The following is a 22,174-nucleotide window of genomic DNA, read 5'->3' as shown; positions in this document are numbered from 1 at the left end:
CCTGTTATCAGGCTCCAACCTCAACGACCACTTTGATTATTTTCATTTTTAAGCCGGTCACAAAAAAACATGAAATAAAATTTGATGTTAGGAATTTGTTTAATTTACTTATGGAATTTTTGTTAGTGGTGGTAGTGTTAAGAGTCGTATTGTCAAACAAAGTGCAATGAAATATTCTGAGTTTTGAAAAAAATTGCGTGCAATTTCTTGCAAGTTGTCTTGTAGCATGTCAAGTTTTACAAGAAGTTAATTACATTTTAACAAGATTGAGTGGACGAGAAATTTTTTTGAAAACTTAAACATGTTTTAGCCGTTAGAAAAAATTTGTGATTTTATTTATAATGATTGAAAATAATTTCTTACAATATTTTCATTTTTAATACCCAATGAACTGATGGAGAAGTATGAACGTTTTTGTAGTCATGTAGGTTATAACGTGACAAAAAAAGTCCAGGCTCATCATTCTTGAGATTTTAATCAGAATACTTTTCAATTCGTTGAAGGTTATATACTTAATATATTTTTACTTAAACGACTGTACAAAGTACCAAGAAATTCAGACCTCAAAACTGATGAAATAACGCGCTGCAACATACAAAGTACGCATGCACCAAAGATTAACGACTGTCAACTGCTTAGCCCGAAGCCTATTCTTTTCAATGCGATTCCTACAGTATCTGTGGACAAATCAGTGTAGTCGTGGCCTTCATTTCTATAGAGGCTGTTTTTGTTTTGCCTTAAAACTAATCGACGTAACAATAGATCAACGGATTGTTGAGAAATTTCACATGAAACTGCAACTAGAACCTATAATTTATTGAAAAAAATGTATGGCGATCAATGTCGCACCTACGTGTTTTTGAGTAGTTTAAGTGTTTTTAAGATGGCCGAGAATATGATGACTCTCCATCGAGTCGCTCTTCCATGTCAAAATCGGAAGAAATTATCGAAAAAATCTTGTTCCACCTCACTGTCGGCTAGGTATTTGTGCGATTGCTGAATCTATAGGAATTGAATGTGTGCGATAAAATTTACATGGGAAAAGTGCAAAACTGGTGTCTAAACGTAAGAATTATAATATTATGTTTATGTTTATTTTCTAAACATTAAATCTTGAAAAAGATTATAAAATAATATACAATTTAGTAGCCACGGGATATGATATGTAACCGGCCCCCAATTGTTCAAAAATAAAAAAACATAAAATTTTCAAAAAACAAGGATCTGATTAGTGAAAAAATATATGAATATCTGTAAATAACTTTCCTTCCCAAGCTATTCAGATGTGGGACTAGAAACAAAATCTTGAGGTGGTATCCTATACATAAAGTCTCTGTCGTTAATTACTATTGAAATGAAAAACAACTTAGTAAATACAGGGTAGAAAAAACTTATTTTTCCGAAAACTCCAAAAATGTTGTCAAAAATGTTCCATTGGCATCAGTTAACGCACATTAGGAATATTTCTATAGAATATTCAAGTCTGTAAAAGCTCCCACAACGTCCTTTACATAACAAGCAGTTGCCATTTTTGGCCAAAGCACAAAATTTCCTTCAGGATACGTTTTCTTTATAAACTGGATTAACCTAGATCTAACATATAATGCAAAGTATCAAAAAAGTTTCGTGAATATCAGTTACTCACCTATTATCTTTTGAAACTTCTACGTCATAAGAATTACTACTTTTTTTCATTTCCATTTCGATAAATAAAACAACGAATTTATCGTAATATATCAGTTTTATACAATTTACGCAAAACTAAAAATCACAAGCATCGCATGCAGTCGTTTCATAATTAAAGTTGTAATTCAATTCTCTTAACAATAGATCGTATTAAAATTAACTAGCATTTAGTTTATTGTAGATATTGGCAGTTCTAGTATTAAACGTCATTATTAACTCTTACGTAAAAAATATTATGTTACTATACAGACCGAATCTACATTTTCAAAGTAGAAAGATGTCGCGTTATTGAGTGCAAATTTACCGAAAATGTTTTATTTAGTTGTGTGACTGATAGATGCTCATACCTCCTTGGTTTCTAAATTAAATGAATACTGATTTTGTGAATATTAAAATATTAAAATCCATCCCTATTATTCGAGTTCTAACATTCAATACACTAACGATACATTCCACTTAGCATTCAAATGCTCTTTTGGGCTTTCCACATACGACTACGGACCTTGTGGTCGCGGCTCAAGCACTCAAGCTACGCAGATTACAACCATAAGAATATATCTCATCATTTGATGTGTAGAAGATATACTGATTTCACTTTAATGTGTATTAATTTAACACCCCACTAAAAAATTCAATAACTTACATATTTTGACATAACCTCTTCAAGCTTTTGCTTTATTTTTTCTATTTTTCCATTCGATAATATTTATCTCAACGTTCAAAATGCCTCGTAAGCCATTACACTTTCCTTTATAACGCTCAGGACTAAGTGAAACGGGAAAGATTGTAGTTGTGAACGTGATTGAGGAATGCACCCTAAATAAATTGTATTTATTCTTTTCTAAGTTTACACGCTTGCAGAAGTTTGGTAAAAGTTCAGAAGCCCCAAACGTTAAGACTTGCGAGTGTGTTTCGGGCAGTTATTGCGTTTGACTTGACATGTTCTCATAAAAACTATGAACAAAAACAAAGGAAACAAAAATTACGAAAGAGAAAATAGTTGATAGTTGATGTTGATAATCCATAGAAACCGTAAGATAAAAGTATCAAATTAAAAAAATAATTATTATTCAATAAATAACAATGTATAACGAGAGCTGCTCCTTAGGTAAGCTTTGAGATAGACAAATAAAAACAAAAATTTATAATTAGATATAACTTTATTGTTTTTCAAAATATCCTCCATTGAGATCAATATAATTTTGCATGCACTTAAACCAATTGGCGAAGCATTTTTTCCATACCGATTGAGGTACCTACTAAACAGTTATTTTAACTCTTCTTCACGTGTAGAAAAACGTTGACCTCGCAATTTATTTTTGATCTGCGGGGATAAAAACAGATCATTGCCAAACATTACCCATCGATTTATGAGAGCTCGCATTGTCGTGATGTAGAATGATTCGTCTTCTGCGATTTTCCTGATTTTTTCGAATATTTTTGACAAACAAATGCTGGTGTCCCATTCAGAATGATTCTTCCTATGTTGTTTTAATGGAACGATGGCAACAGTTATTCCGAAAAAACACGCGAGTGTTTGCTCTGAAGTGTTTCGTGTGGAAACAACTTTTTGTTGAATTTGGCAATTGAATTTTTTAAGCATTTCTTCGCACCAATCGATACGAGGTTTTTTCCAGCGATTATCAAAATATGCTGCATCCAAGAGAACAAGTATTTTTGATAACCAAATGTTTATGACCAGGTATGTCACATGACGATCTTGTAGTATCAGTTTACGCACCTCTTCGATGTTTTCTGGCACAACGTCCCATTTTGGAGAACCTTCACGTAATTTATCTTGTAGCGAAGTGCAACCACGATTAAATTGGGAAAACCCGCGAAACACGGTCGCTCGAGAGGGTGCTTCATCACTAAACGTCGAAGCGAGTCGAAATTTATAGAAAATCATCGCACGAAAATGTTCTAAGACTAATAACACTCGTAAGATAACACGTTCACCATTAAAAATGTCAAACTTAATGATGACAATGCCAGATTTGACATATTCTTATCAAAGTTGCAATGTTTCAAAACTTAAGTAGCAGCCTTTGTATTTTGTATTATCTACGTAAACACATCCGTTCGGCGCTAATATGTCAATACGTCACAAGCACTTCTGATCTGTGTCCAAAAACGATGAATTTTGTTCACTATCCAAGAAGTTGACCAAACCCTGAAAAACAGAAAATTTCTCGAAAAGAAAGGATTCTATAATGAACTACTGAAGTACGATAGTTAACATCTCACAGGAAGTGACCAATATTACCCGCAAAATACTGTTTTAAGAAAGAGATAAATCTGCTAAATAAAACATTGAAATTCCCTACAACAAAATTAGCTCGATTACAACACTAGAAGACGAGCAGCAAGGATTTAGATGTATTTATATTTAAAAGTATTTATATTCACCTATTGTACAATACGTAACAATATAATCCAGAACATCGGAAATATATACTCAGACAATTAAGTTCAAGTTCTCATTGATTATAATTAAACAAATCCCATACCAGTCAATAGCGGTATTAGACAAGGAGACGTGTTTAGTAACATAATGTTGTTTAACATAATAATGGATGAAATCTTAGAAAAGGTGCGGCTAGGCAAAGGTTACAGGATGGATGACTGAGAAATCAAAATCCTGTGCTATGTTGATGACGCCATGATATGTGCCAAAAATGAAGATGAGTTATGAAGACATCGAAGGCGAGGTGAGAGGACAAGTAGCTAAAGCAAATAAAGTCGCGGGTTGTCTTCATACCGTAGTTTGAGGAAACAAACAGCTGAGACAAAAAAAAATGAGGGTACGAATGTACAAAGAAACAATCAGGCATATAATACTTTGCTCGTACATTAGACACAAAGATGGAAATTCTCGGGCGGAACACAGGATGAGGAAAGATATTGAAAAAGGAACAGGCAATAGACCTATTATAAAAGAAAGACGAAGAAAAAACATATATTCATCTGTTAATTTTTGTGATAGTGTTAATTAATAAGGATTATACTCATTCTTCCTTATAATGTAACTACCAACATCATTTAATGCAGTTTTTCGATTTTATTTTCTACAAAATTTTGCATAACGTCTTTGAGTTTTCATCACTAGTACTCATCTTTGATCGACTAGTTTTATGGCGATTTTCACTAAAATTCACTTCTTCAAAAAGCTTCACAATTCTCCAAAATGCAGTTTTGGTAATTTGTTTACGATTTGGATACATATTATTAAGTATGTGAGGTACTTTTTATGAAAATAGTAAATTTTTATCATTATATTTTTTATTTGCCCAGTTCAATACATAGTAGATTATTTAATTACAATGAACACCTTTCATTAACAATGAGAAATAATTCATAGCATTTTAACGCATTTGATGACCTACTATGTACTTATTTATCAAAAAAAAAAGTTAATATAGTCTAATAAAAACTAAAGTAACCTTGGAACCACTAAATTATGCATTGTTGTCGGTTGTATTCGTAATTTTATTGATCATTATGCAAAATTAAGAATATATACAGGGTGTCCTGATTTAACATATGATCAACAAAAGTTGAATTTGAAAAGTCTTGAGAACGTTTTTGAACATATTTGATCAACTTTCTAGTTGATCAATAAAATACTGATTCAGTCAAACTGTATCGTTCAACAAATCGAATCGCCATGCAAATCGCTAACAAGTTGAAGCCTGTTTGAAGTGTGTGAACCTTCCAATCGAGTTTATCTTCGGTTGAAAATTTTAGTTTTCCATTGCTTTACGTGCGGTTATTTAATAATTTAAAGAAAATGAGCGACAACTGGTCCAAAAGTGTTATGTACAAATTTTTGAAACTTTATCGCAATAATGATTGCCTTTGAAATCAGCGAGAAGAAAAATATAAAAACAAAGATGTCAGAGAAAATGTATTAAAATGTATTTTAAGATAAATGGACATTAGAGGCCTTACTAGAGCTGATATAAAGAATAAAATCAAGGCAGAAATATGTACAAAAAGGAACAGAAGTAAGCGTGGAAAAGAAGTCTACAAGTAAAGTGCATGACGCATTACTGCATGTTGTTTTTTAAGACGGCCCTGAACTTTTCCCAGAAGATCATAAGATTTTTCTTCAGACCTTCTCAGGTTTTTCTATTCTTCTTTATCCTCTAACAAGCCTTCTGACGCTTCTAACTGATTTCTTCCTAAAATCTATTGCCTCACCCAAAATCGACGCGTTTTACGTTTTTTCTCTAGTTACATAAAATATTATTACCCATTCACTAACTATTACATTCGGCGCCATCTTTCAATCTGATTCAACTCATGTTCAGTTTTAGTTGATCAACTCAAATTCTGTCAACAAAATTCGCATCGCGCCTCAACTTGAACGTATAGCAGACAGATCCTACTAAAAGTATCTCTTGAATTAATACATTTCTTAATGGATAATGGCGATTGTGGTTAACAGTTCTGTCAATGCAAAGAAATCGTTTGGAAATCAACGAACGCTTAGATTTGATAATCTAACTCTTCAATTTTAAATGAGATTCAACTAGATTGATGAAAAGACACCAGATTCATTCACACTGATTTTCTATTTACATGAATCCATATTGTTTGTTGCTAAGTAGTCCTTTTTTCAGGTTTTTTCTGAATTCACAGTGTAATTAGAAATACAGAAAGCTACGAATACATTCATGTGGTAGGTATCACTGAAATATCGACTACAATTTTAACAGAAGCGTACAGGGAAAGCTAAGTCTAACAAAAGCCAATAGCTTTAAAACTACAACAGTTTGTAATTTTGATAGTTGTAACTTTTCGCATATTAATTTATCTTTTACTAAATTTGATTCGAAGAAATTATGGGCATACAAGAAAAAATACAAAGTGTTAATAGAGCTTATTTTACGAATCTGAAACGCTTGAAAAACAAACTAGTAACAAGAAGAACAAAGCTGAAAATCTGCAGGACTCTAATAAGACCAATCGTAACTTATGGCAGTGAATGCTGGGTGATAACAAGAAAACACCAATCAGAAATAGATTAAGAATATTTGAGTAAAAAATAGAAAGAATATATGGAGAAAATAGAATGGACGAAACAGACTAAAGAATTCGGAATAATAGAGAAATCGATGAAACACTAGGCAATTAAAACATTGTCCGCTTCATTTAATCCTAGAGGTTGAACTGGTTTGGCCATATGCAAAGAATGGATGAAAACTGGATACCTAAGAAAATCATGGATGCCATAATATACACCAGTAGAAAAAGAGGAAGATCTCGTATTAAATGGAATGATCAAGTTAACGAAAACTTAAAAGTAATGAATGTGAGATGATGAGGAACGTTGGTTAAGAACAGACCAATCTGAAGGCAAGAAGAGGCCAAGGCTCACAACGTAGTGTGAATTGGTGAGGTAAGTAGTTTCGTTAGGAACGTATTAGGTATCATCATTTTAATAATAAAACAAATTAGAGAGAATTTTTTTTATTATCAATAAAGCTATATACATAAATTATTCGAATCAAAACTTTTCTGAATGTATTTATCTGATTTGTTTAGATTAAATCTTGTTTCCTTTTTTTGGTTTTCGTTGGAATCCCACGGCTGCAAATCACCAGAACCGAAAGCGATAAACATCACAGCTCCAAAAAAATAAATTAAACCGCCTAGGTAGAAAACGATTCTCCACTGTTCTACATCCGTCTGAAAAGCAAATAAAAACTTGTGGAAAACTTTGACACTACGGAAACAATTATTGTTAAATATTACATTTTTCATCGAACTAATTTTTTATAAATATTTTATTTGTTTTTACTCCTTATTTGTTTTAATGAGTTTCTTTAGTCTTACCGAATAGCATATAATATCAAAAAACGACTATGTGGTGCTGTTAAATAAATTAGTCAAATTTGGAAACTAGATATTTAGGGTTGTGAAGCTCCGGAATTTTGAATTAACGGATAGAATTGGTTATGCACTTCACAGACCAAAAATGAGAATACCCAAGATTTTTAATCTATGAATTGAATTTTTATACAATAACAATGGAAAGGTTATAATTATGATAATAGGAGATCTGGTGCGAATAGAGTAAAATTAAGAAAACGGCAAATGTATATTAGAGAATGGTTTGCCTTTTGAGATCTACAGGTATTCCGGAACTTGATGCAAAAAAGTCTGGAGTGTGTAGATGAAGTGAAAATAATGCTGTAATGTGGAAAAAATTTTTTCATACGACCTCCGTAAACTTAAGAAGTGTGTAGAAGTACAAGGTGCCTATTTCGAACATTTATTATAGTTTTTATGATTTTATTTAATAGGCTAGACAACTAATGTTTTCTACAGTTCAATTTTTGTGTTATGTAAGTAATACGATGTTCGGCAGTATGCAATTCAGTTAGAAATGTTTGATTAAGTTTCAATACCTCTTATCAATTTTTTCTATCAATAATTACAATTTATGATGATTTTCTCCAGAATGTCTCTTTATTACGAACGATTTCCTTGGTATGTGCAACGATTAATAAATGTTCTAAATCTTCTAAACCATAAATTTTATCGATATTCCATTGTTGTTAAAAAAAATTCATCATTAAATTGTACCTGTAAAAGTTACAGATTGTTAACCATTGTCTTGATCTGCCCCTGGTCTTCAGATGGTAGTGTGGATTTATTTACTCCATCAAGCACACTACATAGACATACGAATCATCCATAAAAAATTCATATTGTTCGAATGTATAATTTATAAAATATACTTAATATAACTACTGATTTACCAACTTTAAAGGCACATAACTCAGAAACGAGGGGTCGAATGAGAAAATTTTTTCATGTCACCACGTTATTCTCGTCATCTACATACTCCCTCTACGATTAGCACGACTCTCATGAAAAAAAAATGAAAATATTTGCGAAATAAAGTAAAAATAATCGGTAGAGGTAGCTGCTGAGCGTCCCACATTTAATAAAGCTTTTGCAGAAGAAGTTGTATGAAATAATGGGATTGGCAAATATTTATCTAGGATAATACTCATTCGAAACACTTACTTGTTCAGTAACAATATATCCAGTAATAGTTGGACTTAAAATCGCAGAAATAGTTCCACATGTGTGGATCATACCACCAATAATACTACCATAATTTGGACTTAAATCTAATGGGTTAATCCTAAAATAAAAACCAATTAAACTACTAGGAAATTATATATTATTTACCAGTGAAATATCATTAACATTAGCGTGATCATCCAGGCATGTCGTATTTAATTTAACCTTGAGCCCACGTGCTCTATATAATTTTTATCTTAATTATTTTCCTCGTATGGAAATCAGTTTTAAAAATATATAGTTATATTATCGACGCATAACATGAACTCTGTAGATTGCAAGATTATAATCAAACTTATCAAAAACTTGCTGTTCACAAGTGCTATGAGACAGCTTTAGTAAATGTTTAGTATTGTATTTTCTTTGCTGTCTAATCTTCTTCTTTCCTCTGTCTTTTCCGGACGTTGCCGATTAAGGGGTAGAACTGATCCTCTGCATTATATCACTGCTATGCGATTTATAATGGATGCGTTCGATCCAAGTCAGTCATATTCAACACATTAACTTAATAGTTGCTATTAATGTAGATGGGTAATATAGAAATCTTACGTTATTACGGCCATAGTAAATCCCCCTAAACCAATAGACATTATAAGACAAAAGTTGCTTCCAAAAACGGAAAGCCAATGTACAACCAAAACCATGAAAACACACTGTGTTAATAATCCCGAAGATATCATTAATTTTCTTGAAAGAGTTCTAGTCAATAATTTGCGGGTTTCTATGAAATCAGATAAATGCCCGGCGAGCTGTATCAAAATCACCATCGCTAAATAAGGAGCAGCTGATACAAATCCGGCATCCTTCAAGTCGTAATTTAAACAATCTGAAAAATAATAAATGGAAATTAATACGATAGCAAACTCCAGAATATTTCTGAATTTATTTCTTATTCTATTGATGGGAGTAATTATATATGGTGGTGATAATTATTGTAATCTTTATATTCGAAAAGTTCAATATAACAGCATCGCGTTTTTTGTAGTATCGTTTCTTTGTTATAGTTTTATTACTAAAAAATTGTTTTCTCATAACGACAATCTAATAAAGTTAATAATAGAAGAAAACTATTTGAAATTACGATAGCATCATATAGCTAAACAGCAGGGCTTACTGCAGGGACTTCTTAGTAGTATTCAAACAATAGTACCTACCAAATAATATAAAATTTAAACGGATACATTTATCACCACAAAACCCTACATTTATGATAATGTGATAACAAGGTAGAAGCCTAATAACACATCCGGATTAAACAAGCAGCAAATGCTAAGGTCCCTGCGAATTGGGGCCCCGCGCACCAACGCCTGACTCGATCAGACAGTTAAAAAAATTGGACCTTAGTATGGATACGCCCTTTATGAATGATTATTAAGCTACGTCCAAGCTATGCGGTCTACTTTTTTATTGAGGCAAGAGACAAAGATAAAGAATATAAGCAGCAGCTCTACTACACTCGACGACTCAGTCGAAAATCGAGCATCTGGAAAACGTTTTGGAGTACGATGATTATTGTCAATATTGATAACGTATTAATGTAACTAAATATATGAAAGCCTATCATGAAGTTACTAGTTTTTTTGAAATATTTCGACAGCTAAAATCCCCCACATAAAAAACATTTTGGAAAAGTCCTCAATAATGGTCAGTATTTACACAGATGAATTGGAGAACAGCTTAAGGGACGAATTAGTGCAGTTTGTGAAGCTGCTGAAAACTGATGTGGCTACTATTATTGACAGCAATAAAGAGAGTATCTGGAACTGCAATTTTAAAAACTTTCATTAAATAATTCTTTAGAGTCGTGTTTCTAAAACACAAAAAATATTTGAGAATTTACTTGTATATCATAATAACTAAATGTAGTGGTAAACATTCTTTTTCAACATTGAAATGCATAAAAAATTAGTTAAGAAATACAATAGGCCAAGAACGACTTATTCATTTTACTTTGATGAATATAGAGCATGATTTACGTAGAGAAGTTGACATTGAAAGTGTTATCTTTAAATTTGCTAGTATTAAATCCAGAAACATTACTTTGTTATAGTTTTATTACTAAAAAATTGTTTTCTCATTACCACAAAGTGAATATAATAAAGTTATTGATCTTTGAATCCGTTTGCCCAATTAGTAAGCACGCATTTCCCATTCAGCACGGCTATCCACTTAGGAACGCGGAAGTGCACAACTACTTGCCAATTGAAATCAAATCGATATCATCTATTCCGTATTCTGCAATAATTTGAGGGCATATTTACCGGAAAATGCCTTCTACTCTGTAAACGACTTCTAATAATAATATTCAATTCCGGGAATGCTACATACTGGTTTTATTTTTGCTATGGACTCATATACGAACTTGTATTTTAGTAGCATCATATATTGTGACACCAACGATGTAACCCCTTGGCGAGTAAAAAAGGTAGACAAAGTTCTCATGGCTTAACTCCAATTAGCTAAGTGATCCTAGTTCAGTTGGATCATTAGCCCTTTCTCAAGTATCTAATAAATATTTAAAATATTCAAAATTATATACATCTGAACTATTACATTAGCCAAAGTTTAAAAAAGCCAACCACTTTGATTTGTAAAAGTAATATAAAATATAGGGAGTCTATTTAAAAAAAGACATTGTTGCACGCACACCTACATAGCTGATCCGGGTTGTCACTCTCTTCTGAGTTTAATATCATAAACTCAAGAGCAAACCAAGGGCCCCTTGTCCAAATTTGCTACAGGCTCGCGCTGGCTTAATCCGGCACTGAATCTTCTACTACATCTTCGTCAGCTTCAAATGCACGTGTTATTAATAAAGAAGTCAACACAACACAAACTCCCAATTGCCCTCAAAGCTAAATCAATTTTATTCTATCCTAAAGTTGAAAGGCTCAAAATCAAACCTGAGAAGTATGTACCTATTTGTAAAAAAAATATTCATTTTCACTTAGAAATCGTAGTGTTTATTCTAATAAATTATTATGGTGTTCAAGTACAGCAAAGTAAAAATTAAAATTGTGTCACAAATGTGCCGATTGACACACAGAAACAAAAAACAAAGCAAAGTGAAGAAAAAATGTAGAAAACCGTAATGTATATATTTAAGCTTGCTATTTTTTACAATAAATCCAATGTTTCTATCTAATTCCTAATTGTCTTATTATATTACATCTCTATCGAATATTCTGTGTCGAGAAATCCACATAGTCTTCAAGAAAAATATACAACTTCCACTTTTATTGACAAGATATTTGTCAATTATTTTTCTACTACTCACGTTTTACGAAAGTGGGCAAATGACTCAATAAAGCGAAATATCCCCATGCTTTGCAGCCGACGGCAATTGTTAACGCCCATACAGGCACCGATGTGAAGATCTTTATCCAAGGAACTATCAATTTTTCTTTTTCGATTTCCTCTAAATGTTTGGTTATGTATATAAGTTCGGATTGACTGATCTTTGAATCCCGAGACGGCGAATCAGAGACCATAACTAACCAAAGTACCATCCATACGCAACCAAAAACTCCTAAAAAGGTATTACTTAGAAATAACTATGATTTTTATAACTTTGCTTTGTTTTGGATGGTAAAGGTGAAACCATATTATATTAACCTGCTAATACAAATCTCCTTTCTAACTCTGATAAGGTTAAGTACGAGGTTTGTCCCAAAATTATCGAACATATCTACATATCAAGGATTCCGAGAATGAAACATAGGCTTCACCAGTAAGCCATCAAGAACTCGGCGGGATATGCAGCCACCAACTTAATATGTTAGACGTGCTTTTGTAAGATTCTAGTGATGTTTTATATTAAATACTTTCGCATTTCATCAAATAATATATTGCATCCCCACTCTAATCATTTTTATTGATACTTCTACCACAGGAAATGAAAATTGATTAATATTAATTGCTAACTCTATCTAAATAGGGTGAAATATATTTCCTAAAGAAGAGTCTCCACCAGCGACGTTGAAATTACAAATTGGTGTAGTTTTTGCTGATTATTTAGATGATATGTTGAGCAATAGTAAAAGTTTTTTTAGTGTTTTTCATATTAATATGAATTTCATTGTCTTGTTTCTAAATTTTACGTTTTTTTCCATTAACGACCATTAAAGTATCTTTTGTTATCTACATACTTAGGAAAAAGTTTAACATAAATGTCATATTCTATTAAGTTGTGATGCTAAAAACACTACAAATCAAAAGTCTCGTACTGGTATATCAAAAAACTAGTTCTGTAAATATTATGAAAGTTTCCGGTACTACGCAAACATCTTTGAAAGTTGTGAAGTGAAGAAAATCAAAGAGGAAATTTCGGCAAAGTATCAACAAATCCAAATTAAGTAGTAATTCCTCATATAAGGTTACCAGTTGGTATGTTATAGTCTTTCTTCCATTCGTCTATTTTTGTTAAAGTAAGAAATCAGATCATTTATTTTGCATATTTAGCTGGAATCCTAGAAAGACCCAGCTGTGTGATAAATCGGCTTTGATCCAGAAATAATGTGGCCATCTTCACAGTGAATTCTGAATCACCCAGACCAAAAAATCACATCGAATTTGGATCAAAGTGAATACAATGTTGCCGTCTTTCTTTTATTATGAAGATGGTGAAGTCCACAAAAATGATCCCAAAGTTTACACGATTACAACTCGTACATTGAAGATATTGTTATGTCACGTAGCTAAAGCTTTGAATCAGAGCGGACATTGTGCTAGCACATTCGTCAAATTTCGGAGGGCAATATTCCACAGTACGCCTTCTTCAGCCTCCCTACAGTGCCGGTGTAGCTTCCTGTCATTTTTGACTCTCTTTCAACTTGCGCTAAAATGACACCGGTTAGAGTACAATAAGATAGTTGAAACTATCGCGACGAAATTATTGAAAATAATTATTTTTCGGACAAACCTCGTGTATCTAAATTGAAATTTTGAATAAGTCAGTCACTTATTAATTCAAACCAGTTACCGAGTACATAAAAAACGCTTTCCCATCCTAGATATGTTGCTAATATTGAAGATATCGGAAAAGATATGAGAGTTCCTGCATAAGCTCCCGAAAAACCAATTGTTACTAACCTACTTTTTTCTGATGTAGGTGCCCATTTGGCGAAAATATAATTGGCGCAAGGAAATAACGGACCCTAAAATTAAAAGAATAAAAACATTTTTCACTTGTAATTTTCTTAATAATCATCCAAAATAAAGAGAGTGTCACATGAGTTATTTCGGTTTTCATATGTGTCAATTTAAACTTGTTAAACCAGTCTTCAATTCTGTTTCACTCTCTTTTTATTGTTATTTCTTTTTTTATCGACGACAGCACACAAAACGCCAAACACAAACCTTTCTCAAATCCTGTATATGTTGAATGATAAAACAGCCCCGGAGCCAGCTACTGCTAATCCTTCCACTACCTCGTTCTCAATAATCGACGTTTCAAGAATAGTCTCTTTACACAGAGCCAATCATACCAAATAATTTTGCAAAAGTTCTATTAGTTGTGAGTCTACTACCTTACATATATAACAAAAAAAACTCCGTGTCAAAAATATTCAGTATTTTTATCTAGCACGCTAATGGAAATAGTATTTGAAGAGAAGGGGAAGAAATGTAAAACTAAAATAATTGCAAAGAAGAAGAAGGAAACTAACAACGAAGAAAGAAAATGTACTACAGAAACAGGAAGAAACTAAAGATATAACCAACAACAAAAAGTCAAAACAGCGAAAATGAAACTTTTTGATGATGAAGCTGACACATCTCAAGAAAAGGAAGTTAGAATTTTTACCACGATATGTCAAAATATTTGTGCTATTTGCTGATACAGAAAAAAATAACATAATATGATGATAGAGGTTGCAGTCAATGGGCACATGAAAATTATTCTGGATCTGACAGCCTGGTTGATTGTAATTGCCTAATATGTTAACGCTGTTATTTTCCTTCCCTCCTTCGCTCCTATACAACACGATACAAAAATTAAGCCTTTGAATATACTTGCATCATTTATATTCTCTATGGAAATAAGAAATAAAAAACATATCTTACCGCAAAAACTCCTTTGAATAAACCAACAACTATTAAGAAATACACATTCGTTTTTGCAGCTATTGGGGTTAATAGAGTAAGTATGGAAACACCAGCAACTCCTGTTGCAAATACTAATTTACCTCCAAATCGTGCCGATAAATATCCCCCCATTAATTGAGTGAATAAAAATCCATAATAACTTGAGCTCAAAATAAAACTTTGCATCTTCATGTTCCAATCAAAATTACTTTCCTAAAAATATTATTTTGTTGAGACGATAGAAGTTAATTATATTTTAAGCATTAACATTAGCCACTGAATAGAAATGAAGATCTCTAAAACTCAGTTATAAGTAGACAAAAGAGCAAAAGAGGAGATTATGGAATAAACAATAGCAAAGTGTAAGTGGTTATAATACGTCGCTCAGTGGTCACAATGCTGTGCAATTAATGATTATTCCTGTAGACGACGTAATCCTTATGCATGAGAATCCATCACCCAATGATGGATAGTTACCGAGTATGTTAACGAGGCTCAAATCATGCAATTTGTTTAGCTTGCTCGCAATCCAGACTTGAATCCCATTGAACACAGCTGGAATGAGATGGAGAGAAGTTTACAGAGACATGTGCCGGCCCCTAGAAATTCCAGAGAGCTTCGTGATATACTGTTGCAGTTATGGGGAACAGTCTTTCGCAGAAAGTGGTCCAAAATCTGATTCAAAGCATACATTTTGGTTTGCAAACTGTTATCACTGCTAGAAGTGGGAATACTCACTATTGAAGACTTAAAAATTTATTTTTTTCCAACAAAAATCATGTAAACTTATTTTCATTACCAAGAAAAAATTGAAATTATTAATTTTCATTAATTTCAATAAACTTTCAATTCAATTCAATAGAAATTCCTTTTTTATTCGAGCAAACAGTCGGCAAAATATTTTCCTGCCGAGAAACTTAAAAATTAGCTACTTTATGTGCCTACTAGTATTCTAATGTATCTAATGTGATTTTATCACCAAATTATAGAAAAAAAATCGAAACGAAAAAGGGGGTAGATGCCTTCAATATAGAGTGTTCTGGGACTGGGTGAAAAAAATTCGAGAATGAGTAGATGACGTGAAAATAATGCTGATCCCACTACTAGCGTACGCAACTAGTTATTTGTCTAGAACAAAACGAGCGTAGGCCAGTCTTGCTGGATAATCCTCTACTTTCATAACAAAAGCACTTTCTGGATGTGAAAGGGGTAAAGAAGTTGCTCCTGAAGAATCTAATGAACAATTGTCATTGATACGATAAATTGTAGTGACAGTTAGCGTACGCTAGTTGTGGTGGTGTTCGTATAGTTCATTGTAGACCTTCGTCATTTTTTAAAACCTCAGTATATGCAACACCTGTAAACACAAGGAACGAAATAATCGATAGAATAGACTTCCATTGTGACCTTATGAGGCAGAATTTTGAAATATTCTTTCAAGTTCGAAGAAATATCCTCCGTAAACTCCGGAATTGTGTAGAAGCGCGTGAGTATTTTGAATGAATAGTTACAGTTCTTGATCATTTTTTTTTTCAGAATGTCTCTTTATGGCAACAACAAATTTTGTACAACTATCTAAAAATCTACATATCTCCATAGATTTTATCCAGTTAATTAAAGAGTACCTTTGTGTTAGAAAATCGATTAAAAAATTCGTTTTTGCTATCTTTAGATTGTACATGATTATCCATTAAAAATTCATAATACGGGAATGAATAAGTTCTGATTTCGCAACTCAGAAAAGGGTATTGGTATGAGAATTTTATATGCCTATATACAAATCTTTATTTTTATCCATATAAAAAGGATTCCAAATGATTAGTTCGATTAGGTATAATTCCATTCTATACAGCAGTCAACAGAATATTGCTTCCTTGCTTCGCCTCCTCGCGTTCAATAAATCGACACGAAGTGAAACAATAACGAAGCAAGGCGAAGCACTCCCACATTCGTCACGTTGTCTCTCAGAGAGTTTTCCTCGAACCGCCCTCGCTTTTGTCACAATAAAATTATTCATAGAGCGCTGTTGCACTCAAAATAGATTTACTTACACTTATGGTTGTCCCATTCGCCAAAGTAACATTTTTCATTTGAGTCATAGCCACAATGGCTACGCTTATATTCACTCTTAAAGCATTGTCGCTCAATAAACCGAGAAATACCAACAGTGTCACAATATATCTTCTCGCCTTCCAAAACATCCATACTGAAGATTTATAAGATTCGCTGGAAAATTGTTTTTAAATTACCATTAAGAAATAAAAGCTTTGTGTGTGAATTAAGAATCAGTTCTAAATTGATTACGATCCTATTTAAGATTTCACAGTGAACGTAATCAATCGATGTGATGTATGAACACGGGGATGTTTTTATCCGATCGGATTCTAAATTAATTCGGAATCAGAGCCGCAACCAAAGATACATTGTTTATGTACATGAGTGTAATAAACATCCGTGTGCTTGATAGATATCACGAAAATTTCAATACGTAATAATTAAGGGAGTTCGGTGTTACAGCAAAAATTTCAATCAACGTTATGAGGATATTAATTTGATAAAATAATTTTTTCCTCTCTCAAATGTGCTGGTGTTTCATTCAATTACGTAAACATCGCTGGCAGAATTTAGGGTCCGTGAAATTCTGAACTAACAGAATGTTGAGACTGAAGTTACTCTACTTTTAACATTAAGAATTTATTCTCTTTTAAAATATTCATATATTGAAAATCGGATAAAGAAGCGAAAAAAAAATAATAATTGCAGTTACAATACATTAATTACTATTAAATAGTATGAACAGATTAGATTTTATATTGAACGTTTGATAGTTTGTTCCTGATTTTTATACTTTTTTTTATAAAAAATAAGAAAACCCGTTCTGCTTCGCAGCAATGACAGTATTAATGATAATTATAGTATCTGTCATGTATGTCCGCACTTAACTGTCCTCAGACTCAACCAATTCTCTCATATTATATATGAAATGGAAGAGCTTGATTCACTTTTATACCAAATCGAGCATTTTTGCTTCAATTAGAACTCAAGATATGCAGCAAAAATCTAAATTTAAAAACATCCTATCTTAATTCTCATCAGACCCAACCAAGTCCCTCATTATATTTCAAATGAAAGGGCTTGATTTACTTAATGGTTTCGGACCAAAAGAAGAACTTACCTTAATTAGAAATCGAGATACGCAGCAAAAATCTCAAAAAAATTTAAAAGTAAAATCGACTGTCAGCCCTTAACTCTCCTCAGAATCAACTAAGTCACTCATATTATATATCTAAAGAAAGAGCTTGATGAACTGAGTGCTATTAGACCAAAAAGAACAACTTATCTCAATTAGAACTCGAAATATGCAGCAAAAATCTAAGAAAAATTTAAAAGTGAAGTTGACTGTCTGAGCTCAACTCTTCTCAGAATCAACCAATTCACTCATAATGAAAGGGCTTGATTCTCTGAGTGGTTTTAGACCAAAACAAACAATTAGATCAATTAGAACTCGAGATATGAAAGCAGAAACTTTTAAAAACATCGGGAATGAACAAGAAAGAGGCATGCTTCAATATAATTTATGGAGGGCATAAGTTCAGTGACTTTGAATGCTTGATGACTAATCTAGATATAAATACCGTGCAATCAAAAACATGAAGGAAATCGGCCGGATAGAACGGCATGACAGACAATCATTAGATTTTTATAATTTTTTTATAATAAAGAAAGTACCTATTGGGTATTTTATTACTCTACAATCTAGACAAAATAGACCATTGAGCAATTTAATTAACCTAAACTAAATTAATACGTTTTATGTCTTAAGCTAAGATATTGACTCCCTTCAGCCGATTTAAACCCGACTGTAGGAATTATGTTAAAATATGAAGAGGCTACGTTTGTTCACTTAGGACCAGAACCTTATCAACATAATTCAATCAAAATCAGTCGGATTTATGTTCATCGATTCATAGTTGTAGATGAAATCTGAATTCACTACTACACTCCTGAAATCAGAAAAGAGTCAAGACAGTGCAAATGGGAATTTGCTCCGGAAAACGCAATTCCATCAGCCGGAAAAGTGACGACGACCGTTTTTTCTTTGATAGTCACAGAATTGTGTTCATCCATTATATTCAAAAAGGAAAGCATTACGTAGCATTGTTTATTAAGGTAGAGGAAGAAATCGTTAAAAATTGTTCGCATTTGAAGAAAGAGAAAGCGCTTTTCCTTCTGGAGGACACACCTTCTCACACTTCGATAATCGACAAGCTTAAAATTCACAAATTGTACTTAGAGTTGGTTAACCAACCATCATATTCATCAGATGTGGTTCCCAGTAATTTTTTCCTGTTTCGTAAGAAATATTTTCTCTGGAAAAAGTGTATGGACAAAACTATTTTGGAAGAAAACTTGAGGTCAGAACCTTCTCAAAATACCCTCACATATATTCATATTCAGTCTATTTTATAACCTTTAAACTAAGAAATAAATTGTTGTTTGATTCTATGAAAAATATAAATTTTTTTCAGTGTATAGAAGAGTTCAATTTACCTGTTGCAATCCCTAAATTCTAATGTTTGCTCTTGTTTATCCAACGAAACAATCATTTTAAACTAAGTACTGTATTTTCAACATATTTCAGCACGTTTTAAAAATATCGAAATAAGAATGACGGTCGTTAAATAGCATAGTTGATAAGAGTGTCTAGCATAAATGAAACTATTGGATACATTTTAATTACTGAAAACATTTGTTCTTATCAACAAACAAAACAATACAAAAATTATGGTTGTTGTTGAAATGGTGAATTTAAATAATAAAGGGTTATTTTGATTGATATTCGGCTTTTCAATATAAATTAATAAATGTGTATAAAAATTTAAAAACAATTTCCTTCACAGGCTTCAGAAATACCTTGTTGGAAACTTCATCTTATGCGAGTTTTTTCTATGTTTTTACCAAATGTTATTTCTTAATACCTTCCCTCAGGTGACCACATCTTCTATTAATCTATTTCCCATAACATGAAACAAAATATTCCGAAATTCTGTGAAAAGAAGAGGATTTCCTCTTCTTCAATCGCTAATTATTCAACTAGAATCATAGTCTTTACAGATATATTTAATAAAACGAATTTAGTCCAGTCATTTTAGGTTTTATCTACGGAAAAATTCTTATTGAGCTAATTTTTTATATACATCTTTATTATGGTATTGTGTATATCAGTTTTTCGTAAATATCTCGTGATCTATTACACGGACATCAATAGCTGTTATGATAAAATTTATTGCTAATAAAATTGTCTACAAAAAATGTCTCTCGCATTTTTCTGTAAAATCAACTGTTTTTGGAGTATAGCGACTATATCATGACGAAGCGCTCGTTTCCTCGCCACATACGAGGCGTCTTAGGTTTTCTTATTCAAGAATGAATAATTATTTCTTGGAATTTAGAAGACTATAAAAAAACTAAACTTCTTACATCTACATCTCCATAATTTCCATCGTTTATTAATGAGTTCAAGCATGACTGGGATTTCTGGTTAGATAAACGACCGAAAGTCTCACATATCAATGGGTGAAGATGGAAGGAGTGGATGTGATGAAAAATATTGAGAAGCCGGAGATTGGTGGCGTGAGGATTTTTTCGAGTGGTATGTAGGGAATTTCTAAGAAGAGAGGAACTGTCTTTGTTGAGGATATGAGAGATTGATGATGATTTAGTGTGATGTTTGAGTCGAAGGGATTTGGGTATAACTTGATAGTCACGACAAGCTTTGAGAGAAATTTGAGGTCATAAAGAAAAACGGTGTTTACGAATTAGGAGTGTACAATAGGATTTGGTCAAGGTAAACCAATCCTCCTCATAGGAGCGGACCAAATAAAGGGTTCAACGTTTCAACCCGAGAATCTAATTCTATTGCTGACTAGTTAGAACCAAAGACCATTATATTGGAGCTTGCAGCAAATTTTGGAAAATGAGAACTCTTTATTCAACTAAAACTACAAGCTTTCGGGAAGTGTTCTTCTTATCATCAGAAATTCATCATCATCACTTGTTAATTAGGCAATTTACTAAGAATCTAGAACTCTAGAAACAAAAACAAACTTGCACACTAGGATGTAAAGAAGAACTAATCTTATGGCTACAGCGTCCCGATTACTTAAGTCAGTTTCCTAACAAGTCGATCATAATTTTCGGGAAGTCTTAAATTAAACAGCATAACCTATAAAAAACGCGAAATTGTTAAGCTTCATTAAATCTTCCTCGTTGATTATCTAATATATAAAATTCTCGTGTCGTGGTGTTCTGTGTGCATATCGGGTAGGTCTGTAAATCGATCATCTATTTTTCATCCCCTTAAATCTTAAGGGTAGTCCACCCATAAAATTTTTAGATAAAATTTTCACTACGATCAACACCTATTTTTTATTTTTCAATTATAAACTGAATTTTTCACTCTTCTATGATCAACCCCTATTTTTCCATCTAGTTTATTTGTTAATTGAATCCACAGATTCGCAATAGGATTGCAAGATGACAATAGAATATAATTAAAATAGTACGATAAATTCTTATTTTTAATTTCAATTTCTTTTTTGTATCGATCGTAGCAGTGACTTTTATTCTTATAATTTTAATTTTTCTGTGCAACACTCATGTTTATTTCACTCTTAGCGTAAATTTATCATTAAGTTCCAGTGCAATAATTATTTATTAATAACTGAAAAGACAGTTTTTACTCTCATATAAATAAATACGTGAGTTCCCGCAAACCGCTAACAACGGCCATTATCGTACCTGTATATATTGTATTTAACATTTTTTGCAAATGGTTTCAAATCAAAACAGAAACCTGTACGTATTCAATAAATACACGTGGTCTATTATTGTGAAAGGTAAGTCAAATAATAAGCAAACGAATTCAATATTGAGTCACTGTTTCTCACAAATAAGTATTTTAATTTGATTTATTTACAGATTATATGTACAAGATCAACAGATACAATTAGAACAAAGAGAAACGCGTAGATTCATAGTTAACAGACGTAGATAAATTGTCCAACAATGCCAACAAGTTCTTCGAGCATTTACATCAGATTTATTTCTTCGAATACCATTCCAATATGAGCCTGATGTAGAATATTAGGCTCATTTCAAAGTGGTTATTGGACAACTAAAAGTGGCATATTCTCGACCAATTGATAGTAAAAATATGAATTATTGAAAATATGAATATGAAATTATTTTTGATGTGATAAAGCATACTTCCATTGTCTATACAACGTTTTTGATTATAATA

At 32.3% G+C, this 22,174-nt stretch overlaps 1 protein-coding gene across 1 annotated transcript in view; it reads right to left on the bottom strand.

The window, feature by feature from the left end:
• LOC130902362 (uncharacterized) overlaps window positions 1–19,620 on the bottom strand; it is a 31,692-nt gene extending 12,072 nt beyond the window's left edge. Inside the window, exons 1-8 of the mRNA XM_057814457.1 lie at window positions 19,423–19,620; window positions 16,923–17,097; window positions 14,851–15,084; window positions 13,769–13,943; window positions 12,065–12,316; window positions 9,337–9,613; window positions 8,728–8,848; window positions 7,178–7,380 (exon numbers count right to left, since the gene is read on the bottom strand). Of these exons, the coding sequence (XP_057670440.1) occupies window positions 7,178–7,380; window positions 8,728–8,848; window positions 9,337–9,613; window positions 12,065–12,316; window positions 13,769–13,943; window positions 14,851–15,084; window positions 16,923–17,097; window positions 19,423–19,478 (1,493 nt within the window). The 5' untranslated portion in view covers window positions 19,479–19,620. The remainder of the gene's footprint in view (window positions 1–7,177; window positions 7,381–8,727; window positions 8,849–9,336; window positions 9,614–12,064; window positions 12,317–13,768; window positions 13,944–14,850; window positions 15,085–16,922; window positions 17,098–19,422) is intronic.
• Between the last annotated feature and the right edge of the window lie 2,554 nt (window positions 19,621–22,174).

Source organism: Diorhabda carinulata, chromosome X (assembly GCF_026250575.1).
Source record: "Diorhabda carinulata isolate Delta chromosome X, icDioCari1.1, whole genome shotgun sequence".
Lineage (NCBI taxonomy): Eukaryota > Metazoa > Arthropoda > Insecta > Coleoptera > Chrysomelidae > Diorhabda > Diorhabda carinulata.
This window is presented reverse-complemented; position numbering and strand designations above follow the sequence as displayed.